Source organism: Porites lutea, chromosome 10 (genome assembly GCF_958299795.1).
Source record: "Porites lutea chromosome 10, jaPorLute2.1, whole genome shotgun sequence".
Lineage (NCBI taxonomy): Eukaryota > Metazoa > Cnidaria > Anthozoa > Scleractinia > Poritidae > Porites > Porites lutea.
This window is the reverse complement of record NC_133210.1, coordinates 24,311,890-24,334,558: the sequence shown is the minus strand read 5'-3', so window position 1 is coordinate 24,334,558 and position 22,669 is coordinate 24,311,890. Positions and strand designations below refer to the sequence as shown.

At 39.1% G+C, this 22,669-nt stretch overlaps 1 protein-coding gene across 1 annotated transcript; it reads right to left on the bottom strand.

The window, feature by feature from the left end:
* Positions 1-1,103: 1,103 nt before the first annotated feature.
* On the bottom strand, positions 1,104-21,452 carry LOC140950542 (A disintegrin and metalloproteinase with thrombospondin motifs 6-like). The gene is made up of 27 exons (XM_073399784.1): positions 21,355-21,452; positions 19,547-19,640; positions 18,880-18,914; positions 17,995-18,067; positions 17,295-17,614; positions 16,311-16,461; positions 14,044-14,210; positions 13,075-13,158; positions 12,749-12,876; positions 12,354-12,364; positions 11,805-11,910; positions 11,145-11,273; positions 10,326-10,482; positions 9,782-9,877; positions 9,352-9,491; positions 7,960-8,026; positions 7,730-7,814; positions 7,507-7,631; positions 6,758-6,881; positions 6,562-6,651; positions 6,125-6,288; positions 4,891-5,026; positions 4,144-4,273; positions 3,195-3,405; positions 2,732-2,888; positions 1,533-1,841; positions 1,104-1,193 (listed from the first exon to the last, which is right to left on the bottom strand). Exons 2-26 carry the CDS (start codon positions 19,617-19,619, stop codon positions 1,534-1,536), a joined length of 3,267 nt encoding a protein of 1,088 aa, XP_073255885.1. The 5' UTR covers positions 19,620-19,640; positions 21,355-21,452; the 3' UTR covers positions 1,104-1,193; position 1,533.
* Positions 21,453-22,669: the final 1,217 nt, after the last annotated feature.

The window sequence follows — 22,669 nt, the reverse complement described above, 5'->3', positions numbered from 1 at the left end:
CACCTTGAAAAATCAATGGAAGTCGTTCATTGGCTTATATTAAAATTGTGCGCAACCGGCATGCTTTCAGTCAGTATACCTAGTTGTGATAATCAGGAAAAAGTTGTTTTACTTCTGATAACTCTGATAAAAATAAATAAATAAATAAATAAAATGAAGAACGCAAGGAACGGACGTGTTAGCCCACTCGCTTAGTTTAAATTGAAAGCATATTATTTTGTACTTGACTACGGAGTGAATCGACAAGTTAGGTAAGATATTTTATCGACTGATATTAAATCGGAACCTAAAAGACAGCCTCACTTAATAGTTTGTTTAGTAGTCATTTCCTGGAAAATGTGGATGGAGGCTAATAATTTCAAACTATTCAATATTCGCAATTTTAGTATCTGCTTGTCATTTCAAGTTGAAAACATAAATTAAAAATCTTTTTACGATAGGAAAGGTTGCCTTGGAGGCGTATTTTGAAATACAGAAGAACCCCGTGAATGAGACCGCCGTTGCGGGAACGTGAAAATCCTGGTCGAAATAATGATGTTTTCTCGTTGTCGTCAAAACTATTATATATTATTATTATTACATACAGATATCACGAATTCTGTGGTTGATGGTTATAATAGTGTTATTAATTTCTGCGGTTTTATGATTATATTATCTTTAACTACTATTTAATCAATGAAGTAATGCATTTTATCCAGAACAACTATTTTGTCACCATATTCCTTCTACTCGTATTCTTGTTTTGGGTCACCTACTCGGTTAGTTCTACGAACTATTTAGGTGTCCCAAACTCTGCACAATGAGCCTAAAATTGAAATAATTTCTTAATTTCCTCTTTCACAATCTTTTATTTCTATATTTAAAACCACTGAATTTTACTAATATTCTGGGTAAATCTAAATAAAAACTGACTTAACTTGACTTGACTTGATGTATTTATTTAGTAGTCTTCAAAGTCAGTGATAACATTGAGGTCGAAAAAATATGGTCTTAATAGCGAGGTTGTTATATAAACGGGGTGAATGTGAAGGGGGTAGGGGACGGTGGTTTCATTTGAGGAACATAGCGTAGTAAATTGATCACAGACGAAGGTGTCGAGAAGGTTTGTGTTTTTACACAGGTGTTTATTCTAAAGATCAATCATACAAGTAGTATACATTGCTATTCTGCGACAAGGTCCAAGGTTATGGGATCTGCAATAAAAAGAACAAAATAAAAATAAAGAAAGCGTTTATAAAAAAATCAAGAGAAGTAGTCATAAAAGCAGATAGATTCAGGGCTGATTTCCAGTGTCGCGTAACTTTTACGTGAGGTCCGTATGTGCATAAAATTTACGTTCGCAAATAACTAATAGAGGCAATGCATGAAAGGTCGCTCTTAAGCATAAAAGTTGAACCTCACTCAATTTCTCGTTTAAGCTTAGCACTTTTTTATCTTGCTTCTATTTTATTTACGTGATTAAAATTTACGTGCGTGGGGCTTATATGTGTGTGTTTGAAAAGCGTATTCCTAGCTCACTAGAGAGCATTTACCTCAATCAAAAGTGTACACGTAAACAGTGTGTTCTTTTCCCACGTTTTCCCAGCAGTTACTGGACCCACCATATCTATTGTATGTGTAAACTGCGTCACTTCCACTCCAGCATTCACCGTAGAATTGGAGCCCGAATACGCTACTCTTTGGATAATGTTTGTAGACGTAGTCTGCACACTCTTTGACGGTTTTCTGCATATTTTTCCAATCAATATGATTGCGAAAGTTCTTTACTAAATGAGGTATTGCATGTGGCTGACCGTCGTTGAAACAGCCGAGACCTCGGTACCTCACCAACGGACTTGGCGCTGCAAGTTAATTGCCATGAGATGTCATTACAAATACAATGTCGAACTTCATGTCATCGTTTCGTATTTTTCAAACCGCCGCCCGGTTAGCTCAATTGGATAAGCGCAGGTCTGCCGAGCGGGAAGTCCCGGGTTAAATCCCCGGCCGGACCAACACTCAAGGTCTAGCCCGCTTGGCAGACGCTTAGAAGTAGTGGGCGCAAGAAAGAACGGGGCCGTGAGGAAGACACACGGGGGGAGAGGGAGCCTCCCGTGTCTCTCTCTCGCGCGCCAGTTTTTTTTCGCGCCCAACGCTTCCAAGCTCCTGCTAAGCAGGCTACTTAAGATCTTAAAATAACTTGCAGAATGTGCTGCCTTTGTTGTGCCATCTACAAGTGGTTAAACATTCTAGTCTTCCCAGATAAGGAAGAAAAACGGTAGGCCCCGTCTCACAGCTGTTTCACTGTTCTGATTCTTGTGGGACGTAAAAGAACCAACACTGCTGTTCGTAAAGAGTAGGGGGCGTAGACACAGGTGGTGTGGTACAAACTCTTATGGGCTGGGTGGGTAATGAAAGGATTGATATCATTTGGGAAGTTACTCCTGTTTCATCCCCTGTCACCTTGTTGAGTCACCCTGGCGAATTTCAATAAAGATAGGGTGGTCGTATTGGGGAGCCGGGGATTCCTTATCAGTTATCTTGGATAAAAGTACAACCTGAGAAACCAATCAGCTTTTAACTGATAAGCTTTACATTACGGTTTGATTGTAGGTCCTGTGAACGAAATGTAAAGATTCAAAAATAAGTTAGTATGTATTGTAAAATTTTTGAGGTCTTACCTCACCAGCCCACAATTTCTTTATGAGCAATAAACTTTGCAGTGATCTTTAATTAAAAGGTAACGACTTACTAGGACAAGGAACCTCTGCGTTACACTGTTGTGTTGACTGTAGTTTAGGTGCGTGGTAACAAAGTATTTCTGGAGCTGACACCAATTTTCCATCGTAGTTAAGTCGCTTACAAGTCAGGCTGCGTTTCTTCACACCTCCTCGGCATGTAGAAGAACACTGAAAGATAATGGTGAGATAAGGCCAAGCGCTTAGAAATTTCGGTTTTTTAGTGTTTTAAAACCAGAGTTACCATTGTGCTTAATGTCTTAATGTTGTATTTGTCACTACCACGTATCATCATAATCATAATCATAATTTATTTATCATCATCATCATCATCATCATCATCATCATCATCATCATCATTATCATCATCGCCATTTGTTATTGCATTGATATTTGCACTGTTTACTGTAAAAAAGAGCAACCTTTAACTACAGCGTATTGACGAATATCATGTCTGCTATTGTTAACGGATTGTACCTTAGACCAAGCACTTGCCCTCCACTTGGCTGGACAATTGATTTCATTACAGCTTCTCTGTGTTTCGCCCGTAGGCTTGACACCACCGCATGATGAGTCTGAGAGTATTTCGTGCTTTATTGGCGAAATCAAACGGCGACAGTGAATCCGGCGCTTTTGTATCCCTTTTCCACAGCTTTTCGAGCAGGCACTCCACTCGGACTTGTACCATCTAAAGCGAAACAGAATTGAGTATTTCTAGCTTTTTTACGTGGTGTATAAGAAATACCGAGGGAAACCGTAATCAACAACATCGTGCGCAGTTCAATTGCGAAACTGTAGATAGAAACGCAGTATGAGGGCCGTAAAAGGTGGGCCGAAATGGCCGTAAGGCCCCGTGAAGAAACGTATGGCGATATGCGATATTGAAAATAAATTTTAAACGTGGCATCCTTCGAAAATGAAGTGATAAATATGGCAGTGATAAATATAGAGAAATATGACGAAACATAAAGAGACTAAAAAGAGACCAAAATACTCAGATCCATGAGGGTCAAGGGGTGATAAAAAAAAGCGAAGTGGTCATATAATAGAAGGCTTATTAACTGAGTCAGGTTAGGTCTGACGAGAAATTATTTGGCCCTCGGCTATGGTGCAGGGGTCTCGCTGCTCTCTTTCCGTAAGCGGCATGGCAAATGTTTTCCTGCCCGGCCCCTTCGCTCACTCGGCAGTCAATCAGTACGTAATACTGCAGTACTTTAGGGAGAAGTCTATGTGTAAAGAAAAACAGCGGACATGTATTTCTATCCGCTTACATAAACGGCTGCTAACAATATATTTCTAAAGGGAGGGTTTTGCTGCGAGAAACTGAAATAACAACTTTTTCCACCGATGAAGAAACTTATTTCCCCAAGATATTGCTTCCCTGTGTCAGAGTTGTCTCCATAAACAACTTAAATTTTGTTCTTACTCAGGATGGCAGGGATTATTGTTACAAGATCTTTCAGTAGCTGGCTTGTTTGATTTCTTTAGACATGAGTCGTCTCCAAGATATGAGCCATCATCGGTTCTGCTACACTCTACTGTTCGCTCCTGTTTTCCTAAAGTAAGGAAAGCGATTAGTCTACGTTTTCCTTTTTTCTTCTTGAAGGCAAAGACTAGCAAATTTGTTAAAAATTAATGCCGAAAAAGTGATTATAATAATATCAACGGGCGAATTTAAGAGAAAACAACATTCATATAACGAAAAACAACGCAATAGGGAGGGTTACATTTAAAAATAAACGTACGAAATTAACGCGACGTTCCCAAAGAACGAACCTTGTTGAGACAAGGAAACTTTGTTCAAATGCACGAAGGGGGTCAAGCAAAGAAACATGGCCACTTCAAGGGTTCTTCACGGTTCACTAGTACTGTCGCGGATCTGCACCTAAGCCCTCCCGATACGATACCTGGTCTCCTCTTTCTTAGAGGAGTATTTGGAGCCAAAATAATGGAAATTAAGGTGGCGGAAATTAACCTTCCCCTTACATGTAACTAATGGCGCGGAAATTAACGTTTACAAAAATTACCGCCACTTGAATCAACGCGAGGTTTTGAAATTCGTGTTACATGTAATTTCATGAGGCGTTAGTTTCCTATAATAAGATAAGTAAATAATATATTTATTTAACCTCCCCACCATGTACTATCTACAGGTTTACAAAACAATAAATACCTTGTGCACATTTTCTCGAGCATTGTCCCCAATTTGTAACTTTCCACTGAACTTGTCTGACGCCAATTTCTGAAGGGAGATTCGGATCGTACATTTTGTACTTTACGCCAGTCTTTGGATGGCCAGAAGGAACAAACTAAAAAGAAGAAGAAAGAAAAGAAGTTTCAGAAAAGCTTAATTCAAAAGTTAAAAAAAAACAAACAAGGAGTTGGCACCTTCCACAAGCCTTTTAACACCATCAGACAGCATTTGAGCCACCTCAAAGATCTGACGCCAAGGAAAAAGAAATGTGGAGTGGTGTAGGAATTTCAGTGCGAACGCCGTGATGATTTCTAAATTGGGGGGACAGCTAGACCTTTTGGAGTGAGGAACACGTTGTAATAACAAGAGCGTCAACAACGGCGGTTGGGGATCATCTAAACGTTGTCAGGCCACACCTTTGATATGTCCTCCTCTTCGATCCTCGCAAGGGAGGAGGACGCGTTCAAGAGAAGAGTTAGGGAGGCCATCGAAATATTTTGTCGGGCTTGAATTGTTTAAAATATATAGATTAAGGTAAAAGAAAACGGGCGTGGAAAAAACTTCTACTCCGGTCCAACTTGCGTCTGAATTACCTGCTCATTACACCAGCAGGAATGAATAACTCTGTAAAGACTAAAGAATTCATTTTCAAAATTCATTGCGTTCAAGTTAGAGGAATGGGATTCTCCCCGTACAAACTGGATTGAAAGTATCGTTTGTTAATTGATTGAATCTTGAGTCAATTATCTTGCATCACTACCAACTTGGCAGAGGAGAACGAAAACAATTCATCGCCAATTTGCCATAGGAGAGCGAGCATTGTAACCAGACGCACTTGGTAATCTTTGATTATTACTGATTGATAGAACTGATCTATAAACGAGGCTGCAATCATTCAAAAGTTGGCTGCAATCATTCAGGGCCTTATTACTATTACCTAAAGCCTGAGAAAACTGCCGACATGTTGCGACGCCACCACTGGTTTTCCCGCGAAACAACGTCTGAGTAATGAGTGCAAAAAAAATTCCATATTGATGACGCCACTCTGGGTAGTGCTTCCGATTGGTCAGAAACAACTACCAAGATGAGACTGTGGCACGTCATCAATTCAATGTCGGATTTCTGCGTCCATTCATCAGAGCACGTTATTTCTCGGGGAAACCAGTGGTGACGTCACGAAATCTCGGCTGTTTTATCAGGCTGCATCACTTACCACTACAGTGAGTTTTTCAGTGGTTGGCCCTGGGATGCTTATCGTATTAATATCAAAGTTTGCTTCGTGGTAATAGTGAATTGTTGTTCCTGCTGCAAAAACCGTACGGCTCCATCGCCATGAAGGCACATGAATCAGACGCCTTCCTTCTTTGTTCTTGACCTCTGAAAGATCGATGTGCGTATAAAATATAAACACTAGTTGTTTTTCGCTTTTTAGAGGAAAGCACTTTGAAAAACACTATCAGTTACTTAAAACTATAACCTTCGAAAAATCGACCAATTTGGATTAAGTACTACTTTGATGCAAACCTCAGTACCACGGGTACGTACAAATCTAAGAATTATTGACTCCCCAAGCAATTAAACGAAACAGTGATGTCCTGTCATTTTTTGGTAATCTTACTAGCTTGTGTCTAAAGCAGGCGTTATACTTACCAAGAAGGTTGTAGTCGGGTGTGTCTTGTTCCACATATACGGAGCTTGCTCCAACGGGTATTTCAAAAATATTACATGCGCTGTCTAGACCTGGGGATCAACAAGATGTTGCAAGCAGGTTACCTTTATTAGATTATCAGTTTAAAAAAATTTAGACTGGTCATTTTGTGCGCGCACAAAAAATAAGCTAGCTTACCAAATCCAGGGCACCTATCATTCCAAAGTTTTTCGACAAACTTGCATTTTGAACTGTTTCCACCGCAGAAACCACACCGGTCACGCTTTACTCCCGACTCTAAGCCATTGTCACAGCCTACCACCTACATGTGTTTTGAGAAAATGGGTGAGTCTACGCGTCAATACAAACTTCGGAAAAGCAAGCAGAGGCTGGGTTGCCTTCCTTTGAGGCAAATCATCGCCATGCATTTCTTTTAGAGCCAACTCGTTACTTTTGAGTAAAAAAGCAATGTTCTTTTGCAAGTCAGACATTCCAGATCATCACTGCAGCTATTGCCATCAAAGGCTGCAGCCCTGCTCTATTGAATTTCTATGTTTATTATTGTAAAGTTAACGTTTGCGTAGTACGATCAGCCTTGAAGATATGTTTTCAACCGATATTTTTGGCTGATCAGATCTCCTGTTGAGATCCTACGTCGTGTTAGCCTGATCATCAGGCCTTCCTTATGGGTTGAGAGGGATGGGATTGGAAGTTGAAGGGGAGGGAGAGAAAGAGAAAGTTCTCTCTCCTTTCCGCTGCTCTCTTTGTCCTTTCCCTCATGAACGCCTTCACGTTAACGTCGTGCAGCGTATTCCTAATTCGTAAGCTGGCCTTTGCAGCCAGGTACTCTATATTATAGTAATCATTACTTCAGAATGGAAGATATACCAAGATTTTGATGATAAACGCCGCCTATATTCATATTTGAAACATGAACAGCGCCTTACCATGCATTTGCCTTGTATGCAGACATCCTTCTTTGAGGGATTGCTATAGCACCTGGTACCATCCTTCACATTCTTCCCTTGAGGAGTGACTTTGTCGCCTTTCTTGCACGCCAGTAAACACCATGCTGAAAATGAGTCAAGAAAAGTAAATTCTGACCTCTTGTTAATGACTACATAAACTATTTATCTCTCAACAAAAAATAATAAATGATACCTCTCCTACCTGAAGTCAAGTAGTAAGCATGATAATTTGGGTCTATTGCTTCACACTGAATCTGACGGTATGTCTTTGATCCTGCCGGACACGGCTGTTACCATCAATAAACAAACAAAGAAAACATTACAAGAAAACTTATCATGTAGGTTTATGGTTTTAAAAAGTTCATCAGACCTAGTATACAGGACCAGACATTCTTTTTAAAAAGAGTTAAAACGAGTAACTGCCCTTCCTACCTGTGGATTGCAGATTCTCCAATGTCCTTTGTTTGGACCAACGCAATTCCTTCCCCCATTCTTAGGTCTGTGTTTAAAAAATTGACTTTGAGGTAAATGCTAATTCTAAATGTAAACGCCAAATACTCTATTGTTGCCTAATATGAAAACCGAGATTTTTGAAACCCATATTTGGTGCGAATGTTAAGACTACGATACTTAAACCAAGCTTCCTACGTCAACCAATGAATAAATCTTCATATTATTCATTCAAAATATTTCTCCGTTCATTCTGATTGGCTAAAATGCCACGCATAATTCATCATAATCAGCTACTGTCGACCAAAGTTGGAAAATTTTGAGATTTGTGAAAAAAAGACGTCAATTGTGCAGCAACATTGGGAGATTATTGAACAGTTAACTGAGGCGACCTGGGGACGAGGTTGAATTGTCTTTGTCGGAGTACAAAATGACGGAACATTTAACTCGTTTCACGAGGAAGAAACAGGGGAACTATTGGCTAAATCAAAGCAAGAACAACAACAATTCGACGGACAACATCTGCTAATTGGAGAATATATATTTGCAGTGTACTGAACAACTCTTTATCTCCTTAACTTGCCGATAAACAGGCAATTGAAGATGAACTAATAGCATCGATGGAGGTAAGGCTTTCGGCTTTGGTACCTATACTCAGCCCCATTCAAAAATTACTAATTACGATTTTGAAAACTTTTTTCTTACGTTCATAGGACAATTGTGTGATGGAGAATGCTTTAGTTCGCAGTTTTCTTGTGCAAATTAAGGCTATTGGAATTGTTTTTAAGCCTAAGAGGGATTAACAAAGTTAAACAAGTCAAGCAAAAACGAAATGAATTATGGTAGTTAAGTAGTCAATGTAGTTATCGTGGAAATGGCCTTATTACCCGTCAGCAACTTGGGGACAGGACAAAGGCTGTCAACTTTCCGTCCAACCGCTCCTAGTGTTACAGCCGATGATTATAAGGAAAAGACCATTATTTTTTGACTTAGGAGGGAGGGGAGGGGAGGGGAGGGGGGAGGGGAGGGGGGGGTGGAAAAATTTGAAATAAATTGTTTGTAGAGGCTGTAAACACTGAAATAAATTGTATTGTAAAAAAAAGTGTTTCCAGCCGGTGTTGAATATCGTGGGCCGGAAGGAGCCGATCCAGTGAAAAGCTTTTTGTTTGGAGGAAGGGAGCTATAAAAAACGCAGGGAGACTGCGAAAAAAAAATTGAAAAATATAAGTGGGGAAATGGACAGTAGAATTGACTTCAAAATGTTTAAAAACTTACGAGTACCCCTCCCTCCCCCGGGTGAAAAGTTTTTGATTTTTCCCCTCATCGAGAGATAGATCGTTCAGATAGTGTAAAAGTGTTAGTTTTACTGCTTACGTTGGGTTCGTACAGGTTCTTGTCTTGGATTGAACACCTCCACCGCAAGGCCGAGTACATTGCGAAAAGGCTGACCAGCTGCTCCAGTGTCCATGTATAACAGGCGACCCATCATCTACGCATTCACCGTTAATACACCACTAAAAGAAAAGTGCAATTCACTTTGTATAGGTGTCTGCGTTGACTATCATACCGAGTCTTGGTGGTATTCTTAGTAAGGACAGACAATTTTACCCCACCACTCCCAACTTCCCCCTCCCCCTCCCCCCAAATCACTGTTGGGTTCGCAGTCTTAAAATTATCCGAAAATCTCAGTCGAGAAAAGTTTCAGTATATTCCCCTATTCAATCTTCACATCATACTTAGGCTCTTTAAATAATTGTTAAGTACAGGTTAACCTGTTAGTAGCGATATACAATTATAGTCATACGTGTCTATATCCGCATCTTGTTCCATCCGCAGGGGAAGCAGTAGTGATAGAGCAAGAGTAACCATCCCTTGTACATCCCAGTGCTCCACAATCATTCTGCACAAAAGTAAAAGAAAATTGGTTCTTTTTATTAGATGGCACAGAAACAAAAAGCAAACCAAACTTTCCGCTGCCTTAAGTTGACACAATCAAATTGGGCGCGCTGATAAGTTACTATACCCGTTTAATTCTCAATAGAAACTCGAATCGTTTACTCAATTCTCAGTAGCAAGGCCCTTGGCTTTTCCCACGCAAATTGCCAATTGTTTGGTTCAAAAAATAAAAATTTATAATACTGTAACCAATTCATCATGTCGTTATGTAGCTGAATTTGGTGAAACATCAGCAAGACTCTTGCTTACTCTGAGGAAATTTGATTTGAAAACTAGTTGTAATTTATTCTTCCAATTCATATTAAATTCCAAGGAATTCATATTCCTCTAGCTTCTTAAAAGGAAACTCAGCTTCTAGTTTTCTTAGCTTTCCACGTGTCTTAATTACTTACCAGACGTTGGGGGCATGCGTAGAAGCTCGGACCATGAATCGCTTTGCATTGTTCATCGCGATTGATGATCTGTCCTGTCAGCTTGCCGTAAAGTCTCTTCGGTTCATATGTAACAGAAGATATTGGCGGGAAGTCATTTAAACAGTTTGACCTGTAACTGTATGGATAAGTATGTGTCAACGCTGTGGGAAAGAAATGACTGCATGTTTATAGAAAGATGTCGGCTGCTTCTTATCTGTTATCAGCCAGTTGGATTATTGAAATTAAGATACAGACTATTAATAAATTATTTTACGTAAACGAAGATCAATACTTAATATTTAAAAATCCTTATGTAATTGTCTTAATTGCATGAGTGATTTGCTCGGAACAAGCTAATCCCCTATAAATGTTCGATTTACAGGGCGGGTACACTAGGATTTGACGCTTACTTTTCCGTGACTGTAGCAAGGCAGTTGCCACCATTTTTTTGCTGTGACTAAGGTGCGATTATTTACCCGTGTTGACAACACGATATGCTTAATTTCCCTCTTATTGACCACTACAGGAAATACCATAACATACCATAATGCTCTTTGTTTGTCACAACAAAATTTTGTAGTGGTCAATTGAAACCCGTCGCACCTAATTGACGATTCATTTAGCAGGTTATCATGAGAAGTGTGGAGGGTGGAGCGCAGTATGTTAGACAAGCAAGGCAATATACGCTACCAAAATCAAATAAGGGTTGTGTATAGTTTGCACACGAGCTTGCTATTACGAGAATACATGCACACCTTCCTATCCTGTTAAATAGATAACGCAAATGTCACACGGTACCTTAGGAACTCCTGAATTTTTTTTCTACTGCACGCAGACCACTTCAATGATCCTGGACCACTGGGTATGGTAGAGCCCATTATGTTTTTATGATTTGCACACGGGGAACTGTCATGTCCTACTCCCATCCTTTAGGATAAAATCTCTCATTTACAAATAGTTTTGCTATGCACAAATAAAAGTAGGAAGAACCCAATTTTAACTTTTTAGTCGTGGAGGGTAATTTACTTTAATTAGCTCTATTATTGAAGGGCGCCCAAATCTTGACAATCTGATCGCGGCGCCACAAACGGTTTTTCAACCAATCACAAGCACTAACCATATCAGGGTAGTGACATGTCATCAGTTTCTGGCCGCTCGTTCCTCAGACGTCATTTCGCGGGATATAAACCGTTGGAGGTTTTGCCAAAAAAAAAAAACTGTCAGACCGGTTAAACCACCTAAAAATAGCAGATTACATTAAATTATATCGAGATTCTCGCTCATTTAAACGTGAAGTCATTGGCGTAACTTTTTGTGAATTCCACAGCAAGTTAATGAAATTTCACCGCGATAAAAAGAGAACAATTCGGTCCCTACTTTACCTCTGGTAACATTGTTAGTGACAAGAAAAAATATAACTTTTTGGCTCTTTTCCAATAATTTTGTAAAATCACTTACGTATGGGCCAGTTCATGAGCCACAATAATAGCTGTTCCAAGGCCAACATCATTAGCGAGAGCAGCTCCGAATTTCTTCACGCAAGTCGATCCCAGACTAGCAATTCCTGCAAATAAGAATGATAATCACAATGGAGTCGTAACATACACAAGTGGAAGAATGGGTGGACTTGCTGGCTAGAGAATTTACAAAGAAATGGTATTGGCAGCCGATATTTATTGTACTCTATTCCTGATAAGGGAATCGAGGGAATATATTCTCTAGTAATAAATGCAGAAATGCAGCCCTAAGAGAAAATGAAAACAACAACTTATTCATGAGCAGCTCAACAACGTGAAAAAAGGTAACACTCTATGCATCTTAACACTGTGGTGAAGTTCTAACTATGATATCAAGTGAAATACCTAAGGTTTGCTGCCGCTGCTGAAGTTCGCTTAAGTGTATTGTACGGTTTCACATCTTCAAAGAACTTCTTGTAATGTGAAAATATGTTCTAAAGATTAAAACCTCATTTTTCAGTTATACACAAGATCAGTTTGCAACACTCACCTCCTGTCGTCCTAGAGAGATAAACGAAAAAATGAAAATACATGAGAACAACATATTCTTTATTCTCATAATTTATTATACGTAGGGCAAGTATGCCTCATTAAATTTCTGTAAAAACGAAAGTAGGTTGAATACTTGTGTGGACCCTCTCATAGCAGAGTCCATTCTAGGATAGCCAGCCCCTCTCTTAGATGGAAGTGGGCGAATGGCCTCTATAGAATTGCCTTCCAGTCCTGTAAATAAGCTCTTTTGCACAGCAGTACATTACACTACATCGCATGGCACCACACTACACTACACTATCCTGTGATTTGCCTTATCCCTGATTAGAGTTCAAATTAGACAAACTGAACAAAATAAAAGAGGAAAAAAAGATATCATAATGATAATTGCACCTTCTGGTAATAAGGACTGCGGCATCAGGTTGTTTTGGATCCTTGTCTGAATCTGGAAACTCTTCAGCCACCCACTTTTCAAACGCCCTTATTCTCTCACCTTTTGCTGAGCTTGAGCTGTAACCAAACTAAACAAGATACAGAAAAAAAAAACGCTGTGTGTGTGATCACGTACAATACCCCACTCGCACAACTAATTAAGGTATTGAAAAATAAAAGAAAGCATAAAATCTTGTGCACTGCTCCGGGGGGGGGGGGGGGGGGGGGTAATACAGTACATAATAATGTCTTGCTCTGACTGCTGCAAAATTATTGGCAGTTCTTACCCCGTCATTTTTGAGCACTACTCGAAGAATCACAGGTGTGATTTTGACAGGCCCAAAACTTTTATCGTGGAATAGTTGAGTTACCTTTGGAAGAGAACACACGGCAGATTAGGACAGCAACAAGAAGGAAACTCATATAGAGAGGAAGGGTGGGTGTAGGGGGTGTAAGTTACTTATGCAACCTAATGTGCAGACACCGCTTGCGTATTTTGTAAAGATCTCGTTCTGTGCTTTTCCATGGTGGGTAGGGGAGGGGTCCTCTATTTTCCGACTATCTTTTTCTTCTAAAAAGCCAGCTTTTGTTTACCTAGATTCGATTGCATGTCCTACATTCATTGTAGGAAAAAAAATACATGAAAATTCCCTTCATTTTACGTATCGTAAGCTGTTCTCAACGGGAGGCTTTTTATGGCTACACAAAGAACGTCTATACAGCCTCATGTATATGTAGCTGGATTTCTGAAAACGGTACCGCCATAAAAAGGCCTCTTCTGTCAAGCAGCTTTTTTAGTTAAAAATATCCAAGTATATACAAATGAATATTAACAACTATAAAGAGTGCAACCCAACACTTTTTTCTCTCTTCTTTTCTCCTTAACTTTCTTCCCTTTCTTTTTATACTGTCTTTCTCCTTTCTTAGCTGGTGTGATTTTCAGGCTCAGAGGATGTCTTTTTTCATTCAAATGGCTTCAACTTTCTCACAGGTCTCAGGTCTCTCACAGGTCAAGTTGTCTACTTGTTGCAATACAAAGGCCAAAGCCCATGCGATGGTTTTAACAAGAAACCTTGGCCAAGGACGTACAACCGAAAAAAAGGAGTGCGGCAGAATTCTAAGCATTACATTAAGTGTTTTGGCCTGCTTCTCTTTTCTATTGGTCGCTTATTTTTTAAGGCTATCATATTTACGAGACCACCCCATCAATGGTTTTAGTTTACAAGTTCATTAATAATTGATGAACAAGAACATACTATATGGGCAACGGTTAGCAGGTGATCCACCATCTTTTCCTTGCCGTAAGCCGAGATGGAAAAGTTGTCTGCTACAAGGGCCACTTCTAAGAACTTGTGCGGAGCTTGACGTTTTTGTCTCCTATGACGTCCTAGTTTTGCCTGGTTTGAGGATCTAACGATATCATCTAACAAGAAAGGAACATTTTTTTTACATGTGTGAGAGAAATTAACCCAATTAGTCGGCCTTTTACGTAAATATAAGAACTCGCTGGGTCGGTTATTTAAACGAAGTCTAACTTAGACCGCGGTTTAGGAAATCTTTGAACTTCCAGATCTATTCCTTAAGTGTGTTATTTTAATAAGATAAATGATTTTCTAGTCTACGCCATATACTTTCATGAAACGGTTCTCGATGAATAACATTTAGGCCCGTTTCAAACGTCGTGCTACTGCCGTGCCGAACTCAATTAATTGAATTAAATTCGACTTTAGCGCGGCAGTAGCGCGACGTTTGAAACCAAGTTGTGCTACTGCCGTGTAGTACGTCGAGCCTTGCCGTGCTACACGGCAGTAGCTCGACTTGGTTTCAAACGTCGTGCTACCCGCCGTGCCGAACTCAATTCATGAATTATAAATACATTAGAATATATTTAAAAGTTTGCTAAACCGTTTCTTTATTTCTGTGTTTTGTTTTTGGCAACAGCCGCTCCATTCGGCTGTCATTGTGTGAATTAAATTCGACGTCTGAAACCAAGTCGTGCTAATGTCGTGCTGCAGTCGAGCTACAGTCGAGCCCGCTTAACACGGCAGTAACACGACGTTTGAAACAGGCCTTATTCACCGAAATGGAGGTGGCTAGTGGTGGTATTTACCGAGCCTAAACTAAAACAGTGAGATAATTGAGCACAAAAATCATGATTTTTAACTCATTTACTGTGGCCAACGATTACAATTTTGGTAGGCAATGACCTAACGGCCGTCGCGTTTTCTTGCCTACAAATAAAAGGTGACTTGAAGGCATTTGTTTAGCTCTTCCGGGGAAATTACTTCAAAAGGAGTTATGAATTCTCTTCGTATTTACAGTCATTCTTAGAAAAAGTATTAAGTTTAGTTTTAAGATTATTTATGAACATGTCAGCTAAAGAAAGTAGCGCAAGACTGAAGCTTAATTTGCAAGTTGCATTTGTTAACAAAAACCTTTTTCACCGGTTTCATCGATGAATTCAAGTCAAACGGGCAAAGCTTTACCTGGTAAAACTTCCAAACCGAATATCGTCACCGTCGTGTATTTCGGGAACAGCTTGTTTGATTACATGTATTTGCGAAATTTCTTTGTTTGTTACGGTAGCAAAAAGGGGAAAAGATTTTGCTCATAACTTAGGCGAGTTTGGCGTCGCTTGCTCGGGGGAACTGGAGGTGAATCAGTGAATAGCACTGATATCCAGAGGTTCAGTGGCAAATCAGAGCGCGCGAAAAACTTACTATCCACTGTTTTAGTATACAGCTATTTCGAGAAAGGTTGTCGGATAAAGTACACGCGACAACCCCGAAAGGTATTGTGGGCGGTTTTGAGTTCACTGTTTTTCAAGGAAATTTGAAAGAATGGCACGAGAGGCCATGAACATATGTCTGCGAGTGCTAAAGGAAAGCAACAAAAGTAGGTTCGACAGCTACAGTGTCAGGAACAGTGTATTGAACATATCTCATATTACCTTTCGGGATTGTCACGTGCACATTTTTTCCGACAACCTTTCTCGAAATAGCTGTATACTAAATGGTGTTAACACAACAGTATGCCTTGAAACGCGGATTTGTTAAACACACTAAACTCCGTTTAAATATCTGGCCCTTTGTTTCTCGGTCTTGCAAGGAAAGACCCTTTACGAAACTGAGTCATTTTCACAAAATTTCTAATTATGAAAAGAAGCTGATATTTTTTTCCAGTAATACTAATCCATGGTAAATAGATTGACTGCAGATTTTGTTTTTGCTACAGCCAAAAGCTGTAATTGACTTTCAGCTTACTTAACCGGATTTCAAGAATTTTCTTAGAATACCCAGGTTTTGTGGCGGGTAGGTCGAAAGGGGGGGCGGGGGGAGGGGCATGGGGTGTGATGTAGAGGAGGGGAGAGAGACGATATTATCACTTCCCGGACAATCACACTTTCAGTCTCTTTAAAAAATTCCCCCTGCTTGGGAAATCAAAAGAAGGTGATCGACTATACTCAGTAAATACTAAGAGCTCGCTTGCCAAAATCGAACAAATTCGGCTTTTGAAGGCATACCTGAACTACGGAAATCTGATGAAACTTCCTCTTCGTTGGATCGCCGATAGATCACGTGAGGATGGCTATCTTTTAATATGTTACTTTTTATAAGATGAGAAGGGAGAGGCTGTATGTAAAATGTGTCCTCTAGAGTACTGATCATTCCTGTCTGTCAAGAAGCAATAACATCCATTATTTCTTCATTATGTACAGTTTGTCATCTCATGATCTCATTTTTTCTAATGATCGAAGGTTGCATCTGTTTTGGCAGTAACCTTTACGAAAAGACATTTGAAGTAGACCTGTATTTCAACCTAAAATGTCTTCATCACTGAATTTTTGACATCTTGAATCCATCTGTCAAAACTGGCCGAAAGCAGCTATTCCAAATTATGCACCTAAAGTTAACTTATACCTTTTTATGGGAAATGAGCGCTCCGTTAAAATAAAGGTATTGGAACGTAACGCTACTTAAATAAACGACTAGAATTAGAAAACGACTTTCGAATAAAGGAAATTTAACGCGAAAGAGAGGCAGTCAAGAGGGAGATAATTCAAAATGAAGGACATTAACGTGACAAGAAACAAAACCCTGTACATGTTGAGACAACAGGAACAAAGTTAAACGATGTGTAATCCCAAATGGAAACTTGTTCATGGTTCTTTCCCTAAACGTTCGAAGGGGGTCAGGCGATGTCTGACCACTTTGAGGGTTCTTCACAACTGTTTCACTGTTACTGGCGAATCTCCACCCTGACAAAATACTCCTCTGACAAAATGTATCGAGAATTTGTGGCCAAAATAATGGAAGTTAAGGTCGCAGAAATTAACCCTCCACTTAATCAACGACACGGAAATTAAAGTTAAAAAAATTATCGCGACTTTAATTTCATGACCCATTAATTTCCTATAATGAGGAACTTCTCCGTGGATAATACACTATACCACGAAGGTGTTAAAACAAACTCAAAGAGGCAATTTGATATGCGTAGGTCAACTTACCAGCCCTTTATTTTCTCTGAGTGCAACAAGTGAGTCTGGGTCCGAAACCACGTGACCAGTGTAGTGTAAGCCATGAGGAATGTCTTTATAGGTCGAAGTACCATCGTTATGAACCGTTTGAATCAAGGCATTAGAGGATACAAGGGGCTTCATTTGGGTCACGTTTAGAAGCATTGATCTGCCAAAAGCCTGGATGTTATAATACAAAGAGTTCTGCTCATATGTTGCTCTCCGTGCTCTGGTTTTGCCATGAAGAAGATTTTCAACTATATTTCCATATTCGTCCGATTGGTAGAGTGCTGTCACTTCGTATTCTGGGACTGGAGAATATATAAGATAAAAGAATGACTACCAAAACAACAGTATTGAAGCAGTAATAACATCTGAAGATTTTGGGTGATTACGGTGAAAATTCATGAATCGAAAACTAATACAAACGCAAAAGATTTGTGACTATCGTTGCTAGTAATATTTGGGTCTAATTCCATAAAATATTTATTTGAACGGTTTTTTGTAAATTAAAGTGATCCAAATTAAAGGATATGCGAACAGAATGCAGCCTCCAGCTTCATCTGGTTAACGTTCCAACTTGTTAGATCTATTCAGCCAAACAGACATACTAAAGCGGGGTGCCTTGCAATCCATTCATTTGATATTAAATTCAAACTTAGAAACAAGCTTAATTAAACAGTGTTAAAACCTTTTTCTCGATTGTCAACTCCAAATGTCTTCTCCAGGTCTGCGTCGTTCATATTATGGTGTAAATCATGGTACTGCACGAGAGAACAATTCCTTTATTAACTATAGTACTGGTTAACCTAAAAAATTACCCAAACTATTGAAATTTAATCCAAACATAACTCACTTACTTTTACTTACGCCACGTTACAGTCGTAAATATTTTTTTCGAAATTTCTATTTCGCTGTTCATTGGCAATCATTATAACACGGTAACTGTAACAACATGAAATAAGCGATTGCGAGCACGTAACGGTCCTCTCTCCCCGAGGGAGATATAGATCGATCACACTACTGCTGTCTACGTCCCGTGCTACTTTTCGAACAGCATTGTGGGTTCTTTCGCACGCCAATGCGAATTCATTAGAGAAGAAGGAAATAAGGCAAACTGCTTAATCCGCTCAACATCCTGTGATCTTTAATCACAGTGTAGTGTTTAGACATTTTCGTGACTGTTATAAAGGGTTAAGGGTGCGCGAAGAATCATGGTATGGTCTGTAGTATGTCGTGCTTGTTTGTATAGATTAAAGAAAGCTGTATTGTCCGTCGTCTGCACTTATCCGCCTATTAATCTTCTATTACCACACAAGGCAAACATGACCTAACCAGATTTTTTAAAAGACCTTACTTGATGGTCTGGTCGGGTTTAAACCCAGCGGCGCCCTTTAAAATGAACTAACCGGGTGGTCGTGTACCCCCTTTTCCTATTTTTACTTAGTATTCACAAACGTACATTTCTTCTTTTTTCTAACTTAAGGCAATATGCACTCCTTCTCACTGAAGAGAATGATTTGTAGGCTTCGAATCTCATTAACCAGGCCAATAATTTTACATTGAACTGTATTACCTGTTCTTTGAAAAAATTATTGCCTGCAATCCCTTCTATTAAAGAAAACCAAAGAACGTTGATTAGTAAATTGGTCAGTCACTGAAAACAATAATAATATTATTCTTATTTTTGGGTACAGAAAAGCCATTCAAAAAATTACATGTCGAATAAACAGATGTTTTTCAGAAAGTACAAAATTTGGTTTGAGATTTCACTTTGTTTTGTTTTGTTTTGCTGTTGTTGATGTTGTTGTTGTTGTTGTTGTTTTTTTGCCTCAGTAAATCTAGTATACTGGGCTGATTTTATAGCTTCTTTTACCTAAATTTATCCCTTCAATGCCGTTTATTTGCGTTTTCCCTGCTGTCTGTCCTCTCTTGCGCCAGGTTAAAAAATGATGTCGCCTCAGTGCAATTTTAAATGTGGTACTTACATGCAAATAAACTAAGTAGATAAGAGGTATCACCGTCTCTTTAATCTTGTGATTTGCCTGATAAAATTGATAACAATCCAATGTTTGCGTACATTGGAGGTTTTTTGCGCCCCTAAGGTACAGTCTAAAGACTGTCAAATGTTCTGTACTCCGCTTTCCTCTTGTGGAAAGCAGATATAAATTGATATTACACACTTATTATACAACAATACAATTATGGTAATAGGATATCTGACTCAACCTCGCAAGACGTACCTGCCACAAATGTTAACCAGCACAAAACTGCGGCGAAGTTCATGAACGTACCACGCGAGGCCAAAGGTAACATCTTTTAATTCCACAATACCTGTAACAGGACGTAAATCACAACATGTTTAAATTGTAGTACTATGTAGCATCAATTGCCCTCAGTCTATCAAAGTTCTTTCAATAACGTAAACTTTTCACAGGTGGAAAATCGTTACAATCCTCACGATGTTTCTATTATCGTTGCTTTAAAAAGTATTTTCATAACACTTTGTAATTCAAAGAGATTCAAAGGAAGTACCGTTTTGGTTGAAAAGGGGGAAGGAAATCAAATTTCTGCGGATAACTAAAATTGCACACGATATTGCACACCTGAGTCAAACAGAACTTTGTGGAACTTTCGAGGAAGTATAATACAGCCTCTCGGATGGTAAGTGTGGTTTTTTTGGCCTTCAGGATATGTTCCTATATAACTACATTTTGGATCTTAAGCTTAATAGTATTAACAGCTGTCTTTTAGTGAACGTCAAACTAACAACATTACAATAAATGGACCTTTTGTTTTCCCATCACCACTTCCTTGTTCTAGACACCTACTCTCATTCAAAAGATGACAGGTTTCTTTTCATGTGAGAATATTTGATCCAGCACCTATTGCTATTATTTGTGTCCTTTCCCCCCTCTGTTTTTAGGTTAATAAACTATTTTCAGTTCAATTCAAATTTGACAATGAATGACATGTTGTCCAAACTTGTACCTAACGTGTAAAATTTGCATACGCGAAACGCTTTGATTTAAGTATACATCATTGTTGTCCGAAGCCTTTTTGGTAGAACAAAAATCTCAATATAAAGGTGAAGTTACAAGAGACGCTCCGCAACGACGATTTTTAGAGCAACATATCGCTGCAACATTGTTGGGACATTGTTTCGAATGGTTACAGCATTGTTCCAATTTTGCTACGCGGTGTTGCTCTTAAAATCGTCGTTTCGAATCGTCCCGTGTATTAAACATCACCTTAAAGGACGATTGTAAGGTTGGAATTACCATTTCCGGCTGAGATATTACTACGCCTTGCTGATTCATTAATGGTAAGGGTTAGTAAAGAGTTTACAGAAACTATCTCTATTGTTTTACTGACAGTTGCGACACATTGCAAACACACGATTTCTTTATACTCAGTTGCACGAACATGCACGGTTCCTTCCTTCTTTATTACGCCCAGTATACTCTTTTGGTGAGCAGATATTGTTAGTATCTGCTCCTAGATGCAAGTAACCCTTAGATTAGCCTCAAGTCCATTCTCATACACCCCCTTACAGTTATACACTGCACCCAACAAAATAACAAAACAAATCATCTCTAAAATTTTTTTACTGAAAACGAATCTCACTATTCATTCGAGTACTTTGTCACTGATCAACAATCATCTAAACTAGGATGGGTACACACAAAATAATCGACACGTTAAGGACGTTCTATTTTTCCCACTTACTTTGTACGTTGATAAATTCAACTTTTCTACGCTATTAACAATTAAGGTAGAATTCACAGTCCAAGTAATAAAATCAAATCAAAATACCAGAAGCTATGATTTAACTAAGTACGTGGTTCCTGTTTTTCAGGTTTTTTCATAGACGTAATTGAAATAATTAAACTTCCTAAAAATTTGGTTTCCTTTAAATGTTTGATAATTTTTAGAAGCAAAGTTCTTGTTGAAAGAGAATTAAGTTTTTTCTCCTCTTTAGACCATTGATTTTGTTTCTTTGCAAAAAAGGGAATGAACTCTTAAAATATGATACTTACCTACTTTCCTGAAGTACTAGATGTTTGTGTTCAAAGTGATCTCTCAAGATCAAGGACACAGGTTTTAAATAGTCAGTATCACTGTATAGCCGTACGTGTCAAAATGAAGTTATTACAAAGTGGTTTAGGAGTATTAATTTCTCCAAAATAAAGGCTTAGCCAGTAATCCTTTTCATTTGACGTAATTACATATCCTAAATTTCCCTTACCGAAACAAAACTGACGTTTAAATAGCGCAAACGGAAAGAAAAAAAATTACTAAACGACATGGTTAAATAAAAACCACTTAGCTTGGGCCTGTTAGGTGTGAAAGAAAACGAAAAGAAAAATAACTTAACAATGAAAGGTTTTTCATCGTCAACCATAACGGAAATCAAGGCGTCACGATAACGGAAATGGTGAGAAGAAGTGATTTACTCTTAGTTGGGCGTCGGTTTTATTTTTTTATGTAGTAGAAACCAACTAAAACTGACTCCCACATGCTATCACAAATTTTGCAGTCGGATTGGTTACCTTAACTCACTACAGTCGATTACGTGATAGTATGTAAGTAGCAGAGCCCATGAGTTTGAACTACAACAACAACAACAAAAAAAACGATGGCAATTTTTAAACAAATCATTTTTGCGCTCTTTCTGAGGAAGTTTCCAAATAAATTAATGGCAGACAGATCATATGAAAGCGGTACCATTTTTCTGCAGTTAGCTCTCGCCTTGCGGAGTGTTCCCCCTAGTTCAGACAACAGCAGCTAAATCCCCGGCAAAATTACGCAAACTCATGTCTTATCACACATTAACAAGCTGCCGCTATGACGGCGGGGACACTTAAACATCACTTTTCTGCTACCTGTCTTTACGATTTCACTGTTCTAACACTCTTTAAATCGGCGACTCAGTGGCGTCATTGTCAATGCCTATTTGATAAAAAACTGTTTATAGTCAACTTCCGTTACCTCAACCCTCGCAGCCTCGAACCTTGCGCTAACTCGAACCAAAATGGTTTTCCCCCTGATTTCTTTCATAAAATTACAGTAATTTTACCCTCGGTAACTCGAACCCTCCCTAACTCGAACCTCCCGCTGACTCGAAGTAATTTTTGCTTCCCTTCAGCCCGGGGGGGGGGGGGGGGGGGAGCGGGTACTCCCATACATTACCTATACGGGTATGTGCCGCCCAACGGGGTCGTGATTTTGAAGCTCCTGATTTAGAACGGGGTATCCATTTCAGAGGTATTTTCTAGAACGGAATATACTATTTCCAACACACGAAAGCTCCAGTTTTGTAAGAAGCCATTTGAAATTATTTAAGGACAGATTGCTTTTAAAAA